Source organism: Monodelphis domestica, chromosome 7 (assembly GCF_027887165.1).
Source record: "Monodelphis domestica isolate mMonDom1 chromosome 7, mMonDom1.pri, whole genome shotgun sequence".
NCBI lineage: Eukaryota > Metazoa > Chordata > Mammalia > Didelphimorphia > Didelphidae > Monodelphis > Monodelphis domestica.
In genome coordinates, this window is record NC_077233.1 from 115,858,507 (window position 1) to 115,876,473 (window position 17,967).

General features: G+C 35.5%; 1 protein-coding gene across 9 annotated transcripts in view; it reads left to right on the forward strand.

Annotated features, from left to right (window-relative positions):
• The window catches only part of FREM1 (FRAS1 related extracellular matrix 1), a 177,471-nt gene that overhangs the window by 96,940 nt on the left and 62,564 nt on the right, over positions 1 to 17,967 (forward strand). For 6 of the 9 annotated variants that reach the window (XR_470440.3, XM_056805352.1, XM_056805353.1 and 3 more), the window contains exons 18-24: positions 72 to 257; positions 4,983 to 5,179; positions 5,465 to 5,690; positions 7,075 to 7,219; positions 9,314 to 9,455; positions 13,483 to 13,678; positions 17,297 to 17,561. Coding sequence is in view for 6 of the 9 variants with exons in the window: in XM_056805352.1 (XP_056661330.1) it covers positions 72 to 257; positions 4,983 to 5,179; positions 5,465 to 5,690; positions 7,075 to 7,219; positions 9,314 to 9,455; positions 13,483 to 13,678; positions 17,297 to 17,561 (1,357 nt within the window). In the remaining 3 variants the exon portion in view is untranslated. Of the gene's footprint in view, positions 1 to 71; positions 258 to 4,982; positions 5,180 to 5,464; positions 5,691 to 7,074; positions 7,220 to 9,313; positions 9,456 to 13,482; positions 13,679 to 17,296; positions 17,562 to 17,967 lie in introns of those variants that run through there. The other 3 variants (XM_056805355.1, XM_007499582.2, XM_007499583.3) reach the window with 3 other exon arrangements.

Consider the following 17,967-nt stretch of genomic DNA (forward strand, 5'->3'; position numbering starts at 1 on the left):
TTTGTCCTCATCATTTCTGATAAGAGAATTTCATGTGAAATCACAACATTTCTAATATTATTTTTATGCAGGTACCCAATTTGTTGTGGATGAGGGTTCTTCAGCTGCCATTAATGTTAACCATTTAATCACTACTGACCCCGACACAGCCATGGATGACTTACAGTTTGCTTTGGTTTCTCCTCCACAATTTGGTTATATTGAAAACATACTTCCTTCTCCAGGTTTTGAGAAAAGCAATATGGGCATAAGCATAGGTAAGTCATGGTCACTGGACCTCTAACTACTTTTCTGGGTCAATAAATTTATAGATTAGAAATAAGAGAGTTCATATACAGTTCTGAGCTTATAGAATGATGCCTAAATTGACATAGAAATGAAATAATATATAGCCATCATTTTGCAAACCTTAAAGTACTATATAAATGCCATCTACTATTGTTGCTGATATTATTACTATTATTTTATTTTTGCTATAGTTATCCCTTCCCCATTGTGGGGATTAGGGGAATGGTACTCCTGTGATCTGGAAAATTATCATAAAATTTTTTGGTACTCCCTTCATATCAGAGAAGTTTGAATTTTTTCTTTTTCTTTTATGAGGAGCTTATAGTGCCTTATTGTACATTTTGGGTTAAATATGCATTTCTGATATTTTAAACTTTTTCTTGTTTTCTGTTGGCCTTCATAAATCATCTGTAGCTTTTGCAAAACGCCCCTAAAATTCCCATTTAATTTCTTATGCCAATCTGTGATACAGTGAAACTGTGATGGGGAAGGTTGTGATGTGGAAGGGAGCACTGTATATTCTATTTGCTAATTATTACTATATTATTCTTGCTTTTTAATCAATGTATGAAAAGGGATGTATGCAAAAAGCTCCATTATAGCTTATTCCTCTTTAAATTCCTCCCCTGATGCTACATGTTTGTGGGTCTGCAAAGGCTATCTAGGCTGGGTATGAGCTTGTCTTCATCCTACCAACATAGAAGATTTAGCACATGGACCTACAGATGGATTACATCTCTGTTGTCTAATTACCAGCTTAGCTGGGGGAATGACCACTCACCAGCTTGGCCAGAAAGTGCTGCTGTTGGCCACAACAATTTTAAAGACCATCTATTAGTGATACAGGAGCTGTAGACCATGCCAGTGGAAGATGACTAAGGCTGACAAAATTACAGATTCTTCAAATATCAAAGTAGTGTAGCCAAGGTTATTAGAATTTTATTTATTTATAGTTGAGATTCTACCTGTTTTCATGTAGATGTGGGGCTCTTTTGAGGTTAATTTATGTTTCAGTCATAAACGAAATGAGGATAACACATAATGATTTTTTAGGACCAATATAGGACCAACACGTATTGTCGTTTTGGCATTTATTTCTGTCTTCAAGTATTTATCAGTTGATTGTTGTAATTACTCCATTCACTGGTGGATATTACATCTTCTCTCTTCTTTAATAAACAGACTTGCTTCTGTGGCAAATAGTCATGAATTGTTTTGGGTTAAAAAACAATTCATCCCCCAATGGTCAGTCTTCTGTTAACGAGTTTTCTCTAAGTTATAGCTAGACTAGTTCTAGGGTTAGCTTAAAGATGAAAATTTAGAGTTAAGTAGTCTCTTGAGTTACAGAAAAAAAAAAAAACTAGCCTTCACGAGGAAATGCTTTTGAGATAAGAGAGTCTCTGAGCTAACTTCTGAGACATGTTTACTACAGAGGTGAGAATTATTGGGTTTGACATTAATTATCCTGACATTTACAAAAGTTCACCAGGTGTCTAATGAACACCTTAGTGGGTTTTGCTTCCTACCACAGAAACACAGTATCTAAGTGATAAGAAATCAACTAGCAAGCTTTTATTAATTGCATGTGATATGCCAGACACTGTACTAAATGCTGTGAAATCATTCCTGCCTTCAAGGAGATTACATTCCACTGGAGGAGACACTGTTTGTACAAAAATGTACACAAAATAAATACAATGTAATTAGGAGGAGGAAGTAGTACTTGGGGGAAGCAAGAAAGGCTTATCATTTAGGGTAGCTGTTAGGCAAAGTTTTTAAAGGAAAAAACTGAGTCTAAGAGGCAAAGAGAACATAGAGGACAGCCATTATAAAAGTACAAAGACAGATAATGGAGTGTTATATGAACAAAAGTCATTTAAATATATTCACTGAAGAGAGCTCTTATTTCTCAACCCCACCCAATCTTCTCCATGTCTATTTCCTTCTTGTCATTATGAAGCTCAAGGTCTTGTTCCATTTTGGTTGTCCTCTTCTGGACACTATTCAGCTTATTGATGTCCTCCTTACATTATGGTTCCCAGATATGAGCACAGTACTCCAGATGAGGTATGAAAGTACAATGTGACTATTTTAGGGGTACTTAGCCTGGGGTTAAGACTTCAGAGGGGTAGATCATGACTTGAATGGAGGAATACGATATCTTTATTTTCACTAACTGCCAACTAATTAAATCTGGCATTTCCTACAATTGTTTGAAAATATTATGAGGATGTGTCAAGAGGTTTCACCAGACTACCAAATGAGTTCATAGAACACACAAAAATATAAAAATCTCTGTCCTAAAGGGAATAGGAAACCATTGGAGTTTATTGAGTAGGGAAATAATACGTTTAGAACTATTTGAGAAAAAACAATTTGGCAGCTAGAGAACTGGAGTTTGATTATTGTAGTAATATAAGTGAGATGTTTAGGAGCAAACAGATGGCTCAGTGGATAGAGTAATGGGTCTGGAGTCAGGAAGATCAGAATTCAAACCTGACCTAGATACTTATTTAGCTGTGTGGCCCTGGACAAGCCACTTAACCTCTGTTTGTTGCTGGAGATGGAAATGGCAAACCATTTGAGGATCTTTGCCAAGAAAATTCCATGGATGGTGTTAGTATGCTATGATCCATAGGGTCACAAAAGATCAGAAAATACTGGGAAAAAACCTCCAACACCAAGTGAGAGATAATTGGGGCTTGAATTAGAGGAGAGGCTGTTAAATAAGTAATAAAAAGGGGACAGGTATGAGATAGAAAATATGAAAGTAGAAATGACAAGGTTTAGCAACTGATTGAATATGCGGGATAAATGAGAATGAGGAGTCAGGAATAATGAGCCTCTATCACTAGAAGGATTATGGCATTTTTGGCAGAAATAGTAAAGTTTGAAAGAGAAGCAGGTTTTATGGGGAAAGGCAATGAATTGTGGGTTAGATGTGTTAAGGTGGAAATCTTCAAATCTTGGTAATCTAGTTTAAAAAGTGTAATGGGTAGTTGGAGATACATCAATGGAGCTCAGGAAAGAGATTAGGGATAGATATATAGAAGATATATAAACATCGGAGAGACAGAAAAATAGATATGATTGTGGGGAAATCTACTGGAGAAGATGGGAAGAGATGGAATCAAGTATATTTAAAGAGGAATGGACCTTGACAAAGAAAAGCAATCTCTTCATCAGATTGTAGTAAAGGATGAGACACTGGGGGATAACATGATGGAGTTTTGAGATGTAAAGAAGGTGACAAAATATGCTCTTGGAGAACAATCTCTACAGACTCCTTAGCCGATTGGGGAGAGTTGTGAGGGACTCTTGAGAGAAGAAAGGGCTTTGAAAAAAGTATGTGGGGAATAGGATAAAAAATAAACTAAGGAGGAGCAAATTAATTACTTTGTCAAATTGAGGGCCCAGTTGATATTGGAAGACATAAATTTGTAGTAGACTCATTTGCTGTGGCGGTGTAATTTTCTCTAGATCTGTTCAGCAACAAGAGAGTAGTAGTGGTTTATGGATGATAGAAGTAAATCAGGGTTTGGGTTTGATAAAGTATGAGAGTAAATTGGGCAAAGAAGTGAAGGATTCCAGAGTAGATAATAATGCAGTGTTAGACTGGGAAGGAAGGAATGAACAGTTAGAGCAAGACGATAGCTTGAGAGAGTGTAAAGGAGTAGAGGGAATGGAAGTTATGCTGATGACAAAAAAATAGGTGTTGAAGGTGTAAGGCACTGGGAGGATTGGAATGATAGAAGATTATGATTGTGAAAATAGAACACATATAGTTGTTGATGAGATCTAGAATGTGTTCGTCCCTATGTTTAGCTGAGGAGGAGTCATAAATCAATAGATTTGAGGAGACTGAAGTATCAACATGTCTGATGAAGCGTCCTATAAAAGGGCAGGACGAGGATGGAAAAATATGTGATCCAGGCATGAAATTCCTTAAGAAAAGAGGTAGGTCAAATGGTTTTAGAACTTTATCTGGACTGGGGGATAAAAATGGATAAAGTGAACATCAAAGGAGGTGAGCTTGTTGAGTGATGATGGCAAAGGTAGAGTGTTCTGGAAGAAGCAATGGGGAGCAAGGAAAACCCAACTCCCTCTCAAGAACCTATGTGTCAGTTCAGTGGTGAGGGAGAGTGATTGTAAGATGAGAGAAGCTAAAGTCAGAGTAGGGGAAAATGGCAAGGACGTAATATCACAGAAAGCTAGATGCCACAAAAGGAAGGAACCTGAGAACAAGATGTCTAAAATGAAGGAAAGTTTGTTAATTATGTTAATTGCTAACATATTATATGAATTATTGTTAATAATTAAACAAAGTCTAAAGGGCAAGATGAAGGGATAGGTAGAACTTAATTGACCTTAGTTAAATTGCCCATTAGGCCAAGCTAATTATTTGGCATTATGTAGATAAAACACTTACTATTAAATGTTTGGCTTTTTGACCAATTGCTTTGACTTTGTGCAATGTTGCTATACATATGTAATAAGAAATGTTCATTTAAAGAGGATGATTTGTAGCAAATAGAAGGGCTCTTTGCCATTTATTCAAGGCTTGTAGATGCTTTCTTATTTATTTTGCTGTTCAATAGTCTATTTTTCTAAGCAATGCGAATTAGAAGTTTTTTGTTTGGTTTGGTTTTAATGTGATTCTTATGTTGTCTGCCATGTCTTTGTGTATGCTCCAGCTTCATTTTGGTGGAAAGACATGAAGGCTTTGCATATAAACTATGTGCAGTCCAGACATCTGAGGATAGAGCCAACAGCAGATCACTTTATGATTTACGTCACAGATGGAAAACAGAATTCTATGGAAATCCCTTTTTCCATCCTGATTAACCCCACAAATGATGAAGTTCCTGACTTTGTGACACAGAACATCACTGTAAGAAAGAAAGCAACATTTTTGCATGGCTATCTGAGATATTAACATATGTTTTTGCTTGGTCTTTTGAAATCCTCTTCCCTTTGCTTATTTACATGGGCTTGTGTCTATGTAATACTCCAGGGATTCAGGAAAAAAATAATCCTGTGGCATACAGTGGAATCTTTGCCTAATTGAATTGTGGAAATAAAGTACACTTCAATGGATTCTGATTTGTAGAGGTGTTCTTGGGAGCAAGAGTAATCTTCATACCCAAAGTTAATTTTCTGATATGTTCTGGTTTAGGTTTCTGAGGGTCAGATGAAAGAACTGGATCTTTCAGTCATCAAAGCAACTGACCTAGACATGCCAAAAGATCATTTGATGTTCACCATTACCCATAAACCACAGCATGGCCTCCTCATCAATGGGATACCTAGAAATGACATCCCTCATTATAAGCAATTAATCAATTCTCACCAGAACCATGAACTTCCTGTGTGTGATTTTTCAATGGAGCTTCTTGAAACTGGTATGTCTTCTTATATTATCTTTGGCTGGCTTAATAATGAAAACTAGGAAATACATAATAATGGCTGTCCTAAAGACAAAATTAAAACCCCAGTTTTTCAACCTCAGAGCTGAAATCAGAAAAGTCTAGTGTATCCCAATCCTAAAGCTCGTTGATATGGGACTTTTTCCTTATAGGTGGAGATCAATGTTCTGCTCTAATGGACTTTGGGACTGGGATTCCACTAGCAATCACTGTAATTATGCTGAGCATTTATTGGAAGAGTTTCTTCCTTTAGCAAAAACTTTTTCTAACACCTAGAGTCTGTCCTGGAGTGTTTTCTTCTTATCAAAGTATGCCCAGTAAACTTGTTGAATTTCTTCTGTGGTCTGGATTGACCTACAACAGGGAGCTATAACCAAAGATGAGATGATGGGGAGATATTTTTGGAATATAAAATGTATTTTCTTTGAAAATGAGATAATACCTTCATAGTTTTCATAATATTAGATATTTTACATAGGTATCCTACACATTTTAGTGCCTATTTTTAATACTGTTAAAATATTTTTCCTTTTTGTGTGTAGACATTTGAAGATCTCAGCCCCTGGATCATTTAAAAAATTATCTTCTTCCCTATCACATACCCCCTTTCCTGGCTTACTATTTCTCATCCTTTTAATGCTTGAGAAAACCTTCAAGAAAAGCTGTATTTGTTTGAATAATAATTCTATTCAAAAGGAGGGTTGTCATTATGATATGGGGGTATTTAATAACTATCTCAATACTTCTTTTGGTTCAGGGAAGTGGCTTCTACCACCACCATCCCTATATTGCCCCCAAATTTCTTTTTCAGAAGATAAAGAATGAAAAACTACTATCCACATTTTCATTTGATAAGTTAAATAATATTACCCTCAGCTTTTACCAATAAGATCATGTCTTCTTTGATCCTTTCTTCCCTTCACAAAATTTTGTATCCAACTCTTACAAAGTCCTGGAATCTGGTATCTCATTGAAATCTATAACAGTCCACATTGAATCAGAGAATATATGTTTCATATGACATTTCCTCTTTCAACTTTAAGACTCCGAAAGTGAAATGTGATAAGCTCAACTCCACCTCTCAAGAAAAGCAAGTTTTGTTTCACTTAAATCTACTGAACAATGCTGGACTGTGGAAAGTGAATTATCTTGAGTTCTTTGAATAGACAGATATCAGGAGTGTATCTTGGAGTCACTGCTGGTGCTGATGGTTTAATGAACTTCTGCTAATATCTAGGCTGATACCTAGTTCTGAGCTAGAAGAAACTAAGCTACTGACAACTTGGATTGGAGTGGTTGAGGCAAAGAGATGTGATGGTTTAAAAGGAATTCAATTTACTTTCTCTCATTTTTTTTCCAGGAATGAAGTTGACATATATACACGATGACTCTGAAAGCCTTGCTGATGACTTTACAATCCAGTTGTCAGATGGCAAACATAAAGTCTTAAGAACAATTTCCATAAAGATCCTGCCTGTTAATGATGAGAAACCAGTGCTGACCAAGTAAGCCACAAGCTGTTTATATGAAAGAAATCATTATTTTTCCTTACCATCTAATGTGATTCAAGGTTCTTTTGTAATATTTAGTGGAAATTGATGACCGTTGCAGAAACATTGATTAAGTGCCCACTACATAATATTGAAATTGAAAAATTGAAAAAAATATCTATTTCAATGTCTTTTATTTCACAGTCATTATGATTACTCTCTCCCATAACCCCACAGCAGATTAGCAGGAGTGGTTGTGCTAGGCAGAATGGTTTGATGTAGATGTGATGTGTTGACAAAAATATCTGGCGCTATATCAATGAGAGTAAGTCTAATCATGAAAAACTCTTCAGTTCTTAAGCTTATTTCTGCAGAATTCAAGCTGGCTTAAAAAAAACTGGAACAAGTCATCTGTGAATTTAGGTCATATGAAGTCATTGAGATCATGGGGGTCTCCCTTGGCAAAGCAATTCTGGTCTCAGTGCACCCTCTGCTGGTCTGTCTATACACAGGCATTGACTTCAGCCTTTGATCTGACCACTTGGGAAGGAGAGAGGAATGAAAACAATACCTGATAAAATATGCTCTTTGCGTGTTCTAATGAACCTCATCCACTTTCATTGAGGTGGCATTACCAATAGGAACCCTGATAATCATTAAGAAAGAATATAAAGTGAGTTTCTGTGGCCCTGCAATCTGTATGAAAATACAAAGGACTTTGAGGTTTGAGGAGATGCTTCCATTCTTATTATCTCATCACCTTTTAAAGGTCCTACAAAATTACAGAGCAGGATGATGTTTCTCTACTTCATAGCTTCTCTTCTCGCTGGGGAAAAAAAAAATTCTTTTTTCAGTATAGTCACTTTTCGTCCACATCTTTGATCTGATCTCTCATCTCTTCCAGGTCCTGGCATGATTATTCTTCCTTTCCCTTTCAACTTCAAGCTTTCCTCTGTCTCTTTATGTGTAACTACATCTCTCTGTCTTTCTACTTCGTTTTCTTCCCTCTCTCTCTCTCACTGGATCCATTCTCTTTGCCACAGTCTTCCTTGTCTTAAAAAAAATTCTCTCTTGACTCTATATTCCCTTTGAATGACAACTTATATTGTTGTGGTGTATGTAGTGTTATAGTGTAGGTTTTCATCTTTCCTTTTCACAAATCATCTATAATCACGTCATGTTCTTCCTTACCTACTATATTGTAAGTAAACTATTATCTCCAATGTTACTAATGATATTCAGATCTAACAGTCTTTTTTCTCAACTCTTCATCTTCTTTAGACTTTCTGTGGTCTTTGATGATGTTAACTACATTCTTTTCCTGTAGTTTTCCTGGTCAATTTCCCCCTCCTGCCTCTCAAGCCTTTTTTCTATTTCCTTAATCCTTTCTTCTCTTTCTCTCTCTAACTGAAGATATCCACCAGTTTTCTTGGAGCCCTTTTATCTATCTCTTTAATGTCCTTCCTAACAAGTTCATCCTTACAATACCATCTATATCCCTATATTAAATCTCTCTCCCAAGAGCCATACCTCAATGTAAACATCTTTGTTTCCCCCAGCTTCATTTATAAATTAAAATTTTATGCCATTTATACCTTAATTCAAGTCATTAATAAAAATGTCAAACAGCATTGGGACAAGGATAGATCTGTGGGGACATTCTCCTCCAATCAGTCTTCCAAATTAACATCAATCTTTTGATGACTACTTTTTGTCTAAGGTCATTAGACCAGTACTGAGTCTATTTAGATGGTAAGCCATATGAGTCTAAATATTATTTTTTTTAGTAGACAAAACAGATGCATTATAGTAGAGTAGCCCCTTCTTTTCACTATTACCCATACCTTCTTAACCATCCCAACCATAGCTTGTTCTTTGATTGATCTTCTTGGTCTTTCCAAGAAGGGAACTTAGAGGTCATATAATTGATATGATTCCTTAAATTCTTCTTTTCTAACTCATAATATTTTTATAGTTTCAGATACTATTAAATGTAATTGCTTCATTTTTTGGGCATAATCTGTGATAAATGATAGTAAACTACCAGGGGGGGTCATATTCTAAAGATATTCTATCTTTAGTGAAAAATAGATTCATTTCTTTTCACAGGAAGGCTGAAATAGAAATGAATATGGGTGAAACTCGCATTATTTCTAGTGCTATTCTATCAGCTATGGATAAAGACACACCCAGAGAGAAAATTTACTATTTATTTGAAAGACTTCCAGAAAATGGGCAGCTTCAGCTCAAGGTGAGTGACCTTTATATTTTAAAAGAAAAATACAAAAAGTAAATGGCATATGTCTTCCTTAAACTTAGTCGATCTTAAATCATAATGAAAGATAAAATAGTAGATAAAATGCCAGAGTTAGAGTCAAGAAGAACTGAATTCAAATCCTACTTCTATATTTATATTAGTTATGTGACCATGGACAAGTTATTGATACCTCAGTGCTCCAGGTAATTATTTAAAACTATAAGTTGTAAGTTAATGACTTGTCTTATAGTATTTTCACATAAAGAGTTACCTATATGGATCAATGAATTAACTTCTAATGGTTGTTAAATTGCTTGTATATATTTTGAGAACTTTTAGGATGAAAAAAATCACATGAGTCAAAAAACTCAGGTTCTTACTCAAATTTTGATAAAATCTACTTTTGATAAAACCTTCATTTGATCACTTCAGAAAATTATAATAACTTTATAATCGCCTAATCTATGTTAGTCAACATGACAGTTACCAATTGACTAGCTCTAACAAGTCCATTTAGTGGGGAAAATGTAGCAAACTAGTTATTTGAATGGTAGATATAAAAATTCCCAACACTTTGCAATCCAAAAATAGTTGCTTGACTTTTAAAAATCTTTATATTGTGATAGATGCATTCATAGAATCTAGATAGATTCTGTTCTAAGTGGAGCTCATTGGTATTTTGGGAGATAGGCACCAAATAGAATCAAAATGAAGATAAAATAGTAAGTTACTATTACAACAATACCCTTATTTGGTTTTCAGGCATAACAAAGCAGAAGTAGAATAAAACTTCTGTTAAATTTATTGGTGGTTGGACATGAATATTTAAATTGGTGGTCACCAGGGATTTAATTTCTAAATCCCAAAATGAATTACTAAAGTAAAAATGTAATTTATGGCAGTTTATTTACAATAGAGAGAAGATATTAAGGAATAAGAGAGAGAGAGAGAGAGAGAGAGAGAGAGAGAGAGAGAGAGAAAGAGAAAACTCCAGCTTCCTCCGAGTCAGGTAGAAATGCTAAGGCCCTAATCAGGGAAAAGAGTCTTAGGACTATGGGCCTTTCTCAGAGGTTTACACCTCCAGAAAGGCAGAGTCACTAAGTCAGCTTTTCACTCACCAACAGTGACCATCCAAAAGGAAAGCAGTCTAAGATCTTCTGTACAAGCTCCTCCAGGGGTCCAGTTCCACAGCCAAGTCTCAGTGTCTGTCTTCCAGTTTCTCCTCTGAGTGACTCTTCTTCACTCTATCACTAATCTCAAATGCTCCAATAGAAATCAAATCTCAAATCTCCTCCTCTGGCCTCTGTGGTCCTCTTTTTAAAGATCTTTTTCTCTTGTGTCACCTCCCCTAAATTTCACGTCTACCAATCACAGCATGAACTCTCTCCAAGACTGCCCACTCCTTAGTTCACACTTTCTTTCATTAGATTATACCTTTTTTTTTGGTTAGATCACAACTTTTATAGTTAGTTCACAGCTTTTTGTGGTTAAAAATAGGTAGATCTACTTCAAATACTGAGTTTAAACTTTTTGTAGATTAAAATGGGTAGATCTACTTCAAATATTGAGTTACCACCTTTGGGGTATTAAAATCTAAAAATAGATTGTGGATTACAATTCAATCTTCCCAATAAAGGAAGAGCTAAATACCTTCATTGTTACAATCAGGAGATAGCTAAATCCAATCTTCACACTTCACAATATAGTTTTCTTTTTTTTTTAAACCCTTACCTTCCATCTTGGAATTAATACTGTGTATTGGCTCCAAGGCAGAAGAGTGGTAAGGGCTAGGCAATGGGGGTCAAGTGACTTGCCCAGGGTCACACAGCTAGGAAGTGGCTGAGGCTAGATTTGAACCTAGGACCTCCCGTCTTTAGGCCTGGCTCTCAATCCACTGAGCTACCCAGCTGCCCCCTATAGTTTTCTTAGGAAATGGAATGGTCAGGAATTTTTAAGGTTCTAAAGTTTTTACTATGACCCTAAGTGTTTACCATCTAGTTCATTTGAGATCCTCTAGCGTTCTTTCCCAACGATCTTATAAGACCTCCTCTTCCCTATCTGTTGGGTCCCATGAGATTCATTCTGAAACATTGTATGCCATATCCTCCATTGTGTTTCTGGGTTCCTTACCTGCCTCTCCTTATGTCTCTATTTGCTTCACCTTAATTATGATCCCCCTGTTTTCTGCATATTTCTGGGTTCCCACATGACATGGATGTATTAGATGTTCCATGGCCAGGTTATGGATCAGATAAATATATAAAAGGCAAGTAGATGGTACAGTGTCTAGATTCAGGACTCTACATTTTTTTCCAGCTACAATAATTTTTCAAAACAAAATCCAGCTTATTTGCTATGTGACCCCAGGTAACTTGCTTAATCTCTTTATGCCTCATTTTCCTCATCTATAAAATGGGGATAATATAAGCACCTATCTTCCACAGTTGATGTGAGGACCAGATGAGATAATTGTGAAACACTTTATAGACGTTAAAGCTCTATAAAATGCATTTTTTCAGGTCTTCAATATAAAGGGAAATAAGTACTTTGGAGTGGTAGGGAAATACATTTGGGAGAAATACACTTAATCATGTGAAGAAAGTAACCACACTGTTCTGATAAAGAACAACAGATAAAACATGCCAGACTATAAGTTTTTCATGGGTACAACTACCAAAAAAGGAATTTTGTAAATCTAAAAGGAATAGAAAATGGAATGGAGTGGGTAGGGAAGAAGCATGGAAAAAATATTAGAGAAAAAAATTTTTTGTCAGGAACTGTTGGCCTATGGAATTCTGCATCAAGTGAAATGGAAATATGCAAAAGGAGATCATTCATTGTTTCAGAAATTCAAACCAAGTGGAACAAATTTAAATCAGTATTAATTCAACATTTTTTCTCCAGATACAATAATTTATCAAAACAAAAGAGCCAATTTTTTTTTTCTCTACTATTCCCCAGAAACTGCTCAGAATAGTGCAGGTAACACTATTCTGTAGGTATAAGGGCTAGATCTAGGGCCAAACAACTCCATGTCCCTGAGTGGGAGGTCTCTAAAGAGATTTAGTGGGCACATCTCCTGGTGGGATCTAGTAGTCTTGAATCAAAACTCTGACCCTCCACCCCCATAGCTGGAGCCTCAGAGATACATCCCTACCCCCACTGAAAATCAGAGATTTAAAAATCCACAATCTTCCATAATAATAATAAAAAAAACAGGTAACATTTATATAGCATTTATTATGTGCCAAGAGCTATACTAAGCACTTTAAAATTATTGTCTCATTTGATCCTCACAACAATCCTTGGAGGTAGCTGCAATTATTATTCCTGTTTTACAGATGAGGAAATTGAGGCAGAGAGAAAGTAAGTGATTTGTCCAGGGTTATACAGCTTATAAAAATCTGAGGCTGGATTTGAACTTGTGTCTTTCTGACTCAAGTTCCTGTATTCTATTCACTATGTAACCTAGCTGCCTCACAAGAATTTATTATATTCCTGAGGACTTAATATTTAAAAAATAATAAATATGTCATCAGGTTTTTCCTATTCCTTCTCAGAATATCAGCTTCCCAAGACCATCACCTAATTTTCTTTGCCTAACATAAAGGGAAGACATCGGAATTAAGAGGAATTGGGGAAGGTTTTCTGTAGTAGGTGGCATTTTTCTTTAGACTTAAAAGGAAACCAGAGAAGCTAATAGGAGGAGATGAGGAGGGAGAATATTCTAGAGATAGGGGACAGACACAGAAAATGTCCAGAGTCAAGAAAAAGAGTATTTTGTTCAGCTGTCAGCAAGGAGGCCAGTACTACTGGAATTAAAGAATATATGGTAGGGAGTAAAATATGACTAGACTGGAAAGGTGGGAAGGGGATAGGTCTGATGAAAAAGAGAAGTAGTCTGTGGGATTCTCTTACTTAAATTGAAAGTGGTTTTTTAAGTAGATGAAAAATCAACCTAAGACTGGAAGAGAAGGGCTCAGTCATTCTACAGCATGTATCTGACTTCTATGCCTTCCAGATAGGGAGGAATTGGGTATCTCTTCAACCTGGCATGAAATGTACTCAAGAAGAAGTAGATCTGAATTTCATGAGATACATCCATACTGGTGCAAAAGGCTCCCAGGACCGAGATAGCTTCACATTTCATCTCTGGGATGGAGACAACAGGTCACCTACGCTGGACTGTCATATCAGCATCAAGGACATCAAAAAGGGTAAAAATAAATAATCAACTTAAGTTTTATTACTGGGAAATAGTATAATTAATGGTCACTTTTACTTGATTCTTCCACTTCCATTTATCCTTCCAGGTTCATAACAATGGGATTATCCTCAACTCCATGCTTTCCCTCACTTCATATACCAACCTTTTATCAAATTTTGCCATTTCCTCTTCTTCAATACCTCTCACATATGACCCCCTCCTTCTCTTTATTCACATAGCCACCACCTTAATTCAGTCCTCCCTTAATTCTCATCCAGACTTTTACAATGACCTCCTAATTGGTCTCCTAGCCTAGTCTTTCCTTAATCCAATTTATCCTCCATTTAGCTATTAAAGTGATTTGCCTTAAATCTCAAATTGAATCATGACACTCTTTTACTCCATAAACTCTCATTGATCCCTTCTGCCTATAAACTTTTGGCTTTTGTAGCCTGTCTCACCCTGGAACTCTTCTTTCTTTCTAGCCTCAGTATGCATTAATTCCTTACCCACAGAATTTCATCTACCATCTATGTACCTTTTAGTCATTCTAAATGTGTTTTCTTCCCCATGTCCAGGTCACAAAATTTGTTTCTTTCTTCAAAAAGCAACTCAAATACCACTTTCAATACACAGAGATTTTCCTTTGCCCTAGCTACTAATGCCCTTTGTCTCTAATCACTCTTTAACTAACTACCTCATACTTATTTTTTTATTTCCTCTCTCTATTTTTATTCTGTTTGTACTTTCATCATTATTATACATTTCAAATATGCTGTCTTCCCCATTGAACTGCAACTCAATGAAAATAGAGATTTCTTCTTTTTCTTTTTTTTTAATTTGTACCTTCAGCACTTGGCACATAGTAGGAACTTAATAAATAAGTACTGATTGACATAACTGGCAACCTCAACTTTCCAGAATGCAAACTAAAACCAAGAAGGAAGCAGACAAACAAACTTGCATAGCCAAAAAGGCTATCATACAATATTTACACTCCAAAGAAGTACATTTACTATTCTCAAAAGGGAGCTTATCAGCCCTTCTTGATTAATATTTTATGAACAAGTCAAATAAGTCTCTTGAGGTCAGAGACTGTTTCATTTTTGTCTTTGTATGCCTAGTACCCATCATAACATCCAGCACATACTAGATGCTTAAGCTAGAGGAACAAGGCATGTCAACTGACACACAAATACGCATGGTTCTTCAGCATATTCTTAAATTTCTGTTCTATCAATAAATGCTTATCTTTTGACTGATGGAAAAGTAGGATATATGTCCTACAGTTCACTAAAGATAATAAACTGCAAACTAGGAGAAAGAAAGGAGGTTGCTAGAGACGGGGTGCATCTGAGAGTTTTGTCATGAAAAAAAAATTCAGAAAAGCAGTTATAAGAAATTCAATAATCCCAAATAATCTTGGAATCACACAGACCCAAAATACTTCAATAGGTTTTGAGCTATACCATCATTCCATAATGATCAGTGATCATAACAATGAGTCTAGACATCAAAAAAAGTTTCTATTATATTCACTGTTTCAAAAGGCAGGGATGTTTGTGATCTATTTTAGAAAATGTTTTCATTAAAATAGTTTAAAATTTAATGGAATAAGATTCCATTATCTGGAAAATGCATTTGGTTAGAACAGCTTACTTCCTGGCAGTGTCAGATAAATGGCTCATTACTGTAAGTCCATTAGCTAATAATGATCAAGAAAATAAATCTGACAATGGGGAAAACATACTAAAATTTGCTTGTTTTTTTAAAAAATATTACAAAACATATTAATATCTATCAGACCAGCAAATGTAATAATTTTAGAAATGGTTATTATAAATGGGACACCTGAATAATGGAACTTTAAAGGTTCTGATTTATACTCATTATATCTGAAGTGTGTAGTTAGACAAGAACATTTTGTACTCCATTTTGAATAATTTAACTACTTCGCTATAATGAAACTAATAATTCATGTAATTTATACTCCTAACCTTTTCTTGGATTTTTCCAGAAACTAAGTGCTCTTTGGACCTTAGTTTCCTCATTATAATGTGAGTGAATTGAATTAGAGAAATCCCTAAATTCCCTTTTGGCTCTGAATCCCATGATTTGGCTTTGAATCCTGCAACTATGAACTTTAATAAACTCAGTTATTCCCTGATTTATTTGAACTTTTTATCCCAAGATTTTCAAAAGGAATGAGATGGATAAAAGTTAAGCTAAACGGGCAATATATTATTAAATAAGAGAGATACCTTGTTTAGATTCCTAAAGCAAGTTTTTGGCTTTATTAGTTATGGAAGAAGAGCAGGTAACCATAGTTTAGTACCAAATTGGATTTCAATTTCCTGAAAGACCTAAAGGGAGATGGTTTGAGTTGAATAGCTTTCATTTTTTTGAGGGGGGCAGGAAGGATATTAAATCAACATAAAAGCAAATTTTTTCCTGCATCAGTTTGCTCAAAAATTTACCATTGTACAAAGTCTATTAGTTTATCTATACTCTATGCTCCCTCCCATTACTAGATTGTAAACTCTGCAAGAAAAGAGTTTGTATCTTGCCTGAAATTTGTGGTTGCCATTTACCCAGCAAATGCTTAATAAATGTTTATTGAATGAATGCATGTTTGAATCAAGTGATTGACGGACAGCATTTTCAACTGTACTATTAAAAAGGGTGCAAAGACAGTTAACATTATAAGATCGTGAAGCTCTTTGCTTCTTGGTTGCTCTCTTTTGGATGTTCATTGGATAATCAATATCCTTTATGAATGCAGCATCCAAAACTACAAACAACATTCCCAGTGTGGAAGTGGAGCTATTGCCTCCCTAATTTTTGGACACTCCTCTCTTAAAGCAGTCTAACATCCTATTTGCTTTTTTCCCCTTTTACTGAGCATTCAATCCATTGAAACCCTAATTTTTTGGATGAATTATTGATGATCATCCTTGACCATCTTTTTTTTTTTTAACCCAAATGTAAGATTCTTCACTTAGGTCTATTAAATTTCATCAATCATTCCAGCCTGTTGAAATCTTTTTGGATCCTGATTCTGGCATCTAGTGATTCAATCCAAATGGCTTTTATTATAATCCAATAACAATAATGTCCCTCTTTTGCCTCCATTGATAGACATCAAAATGCTTTCCATCATGCTTCCCTTGTTTCTTGAATATGTTCTGAGTGATTTTTACTTAACCTGTTCCTTTTGAAACAAATATGCCCTTCCAGAGTTATATTATAGACATGAGCCCCATCCTACTAAGTCTTAGTAATACTTTATGAGGCTAATTTCCCTCCTTATATTAGGATCTCCAATTCATGTTGTATATTTGTTGTTGCAGTGCATAGAATACTGGCCTTGCAATCAAGAAGACTTGGGTTCAAATTCTACTTCAAATATTTATTTACTTTATGATCTTGGGATAGTCATTTAAACTTGAATTTCATTTCCTCATCTCTAAAATGGAGAATAATAATAACTCTTACAGTGTTATTTTGAGAAACATGTAGCATATATAAATGTGCTTTAATAATATGTATATAATAATATATAATAACAAACACCATGTTTGAGAGTTTTAAAGAAAAGTTCTTAACCAGAATCTCTTCTATATTGTAGGTGATATTGTGGTCTTGACCAGACCATTGGTAGTGTCTAAAGGGGGCAAAGGTTTCTTGACTACATCTACTCTCTTAGCTACTGATGGAACAGATAAGCCAGAAGAACTTCTTTTTGTAATCACCTCCCCACCTCAATATGGCCAGATGGAATACATCACTTATCCTGGAGTCCCCATCACAAGCTTCAATCAGATGGATATTGCAGGTCAGACCGTCTGTTATGTACACAAGAGCAAGGCAACTGGTCCCAGTGATATGTTCAGGTTAGTTCCATTGAAACCTTTAAATAACTATTCCTTTGAATGAGAAAATAAGAGGGAAAAACTACTTTTAAGGTCCTTTCTCAGAAATAAAACAACTATGCAACTAGAAACAGAAGCAGCTAGCTGAAAGCAGTTGGTGGCACAGTAGATAAAATACTGGGTCTTGAATCAGGAAGATCTGAGTTCAAATCCAGACTTGGAGTAAAATTCTGAATGAATCACTTAAACTTTGTGTGACTCACAGTTGAGGCAACTGTAAAATAAAGATAATAATAGCATCTACCCAACAGAGTGGTTGTGAGGAACAAATGAGATAATATTTGTCAAGTGTCTTACACTATGCTTGGCATGAAGTAGATACTTCATAAATTCCTTCTCCTTCTCCTTCTCCTTCTCCTTCTCCTTC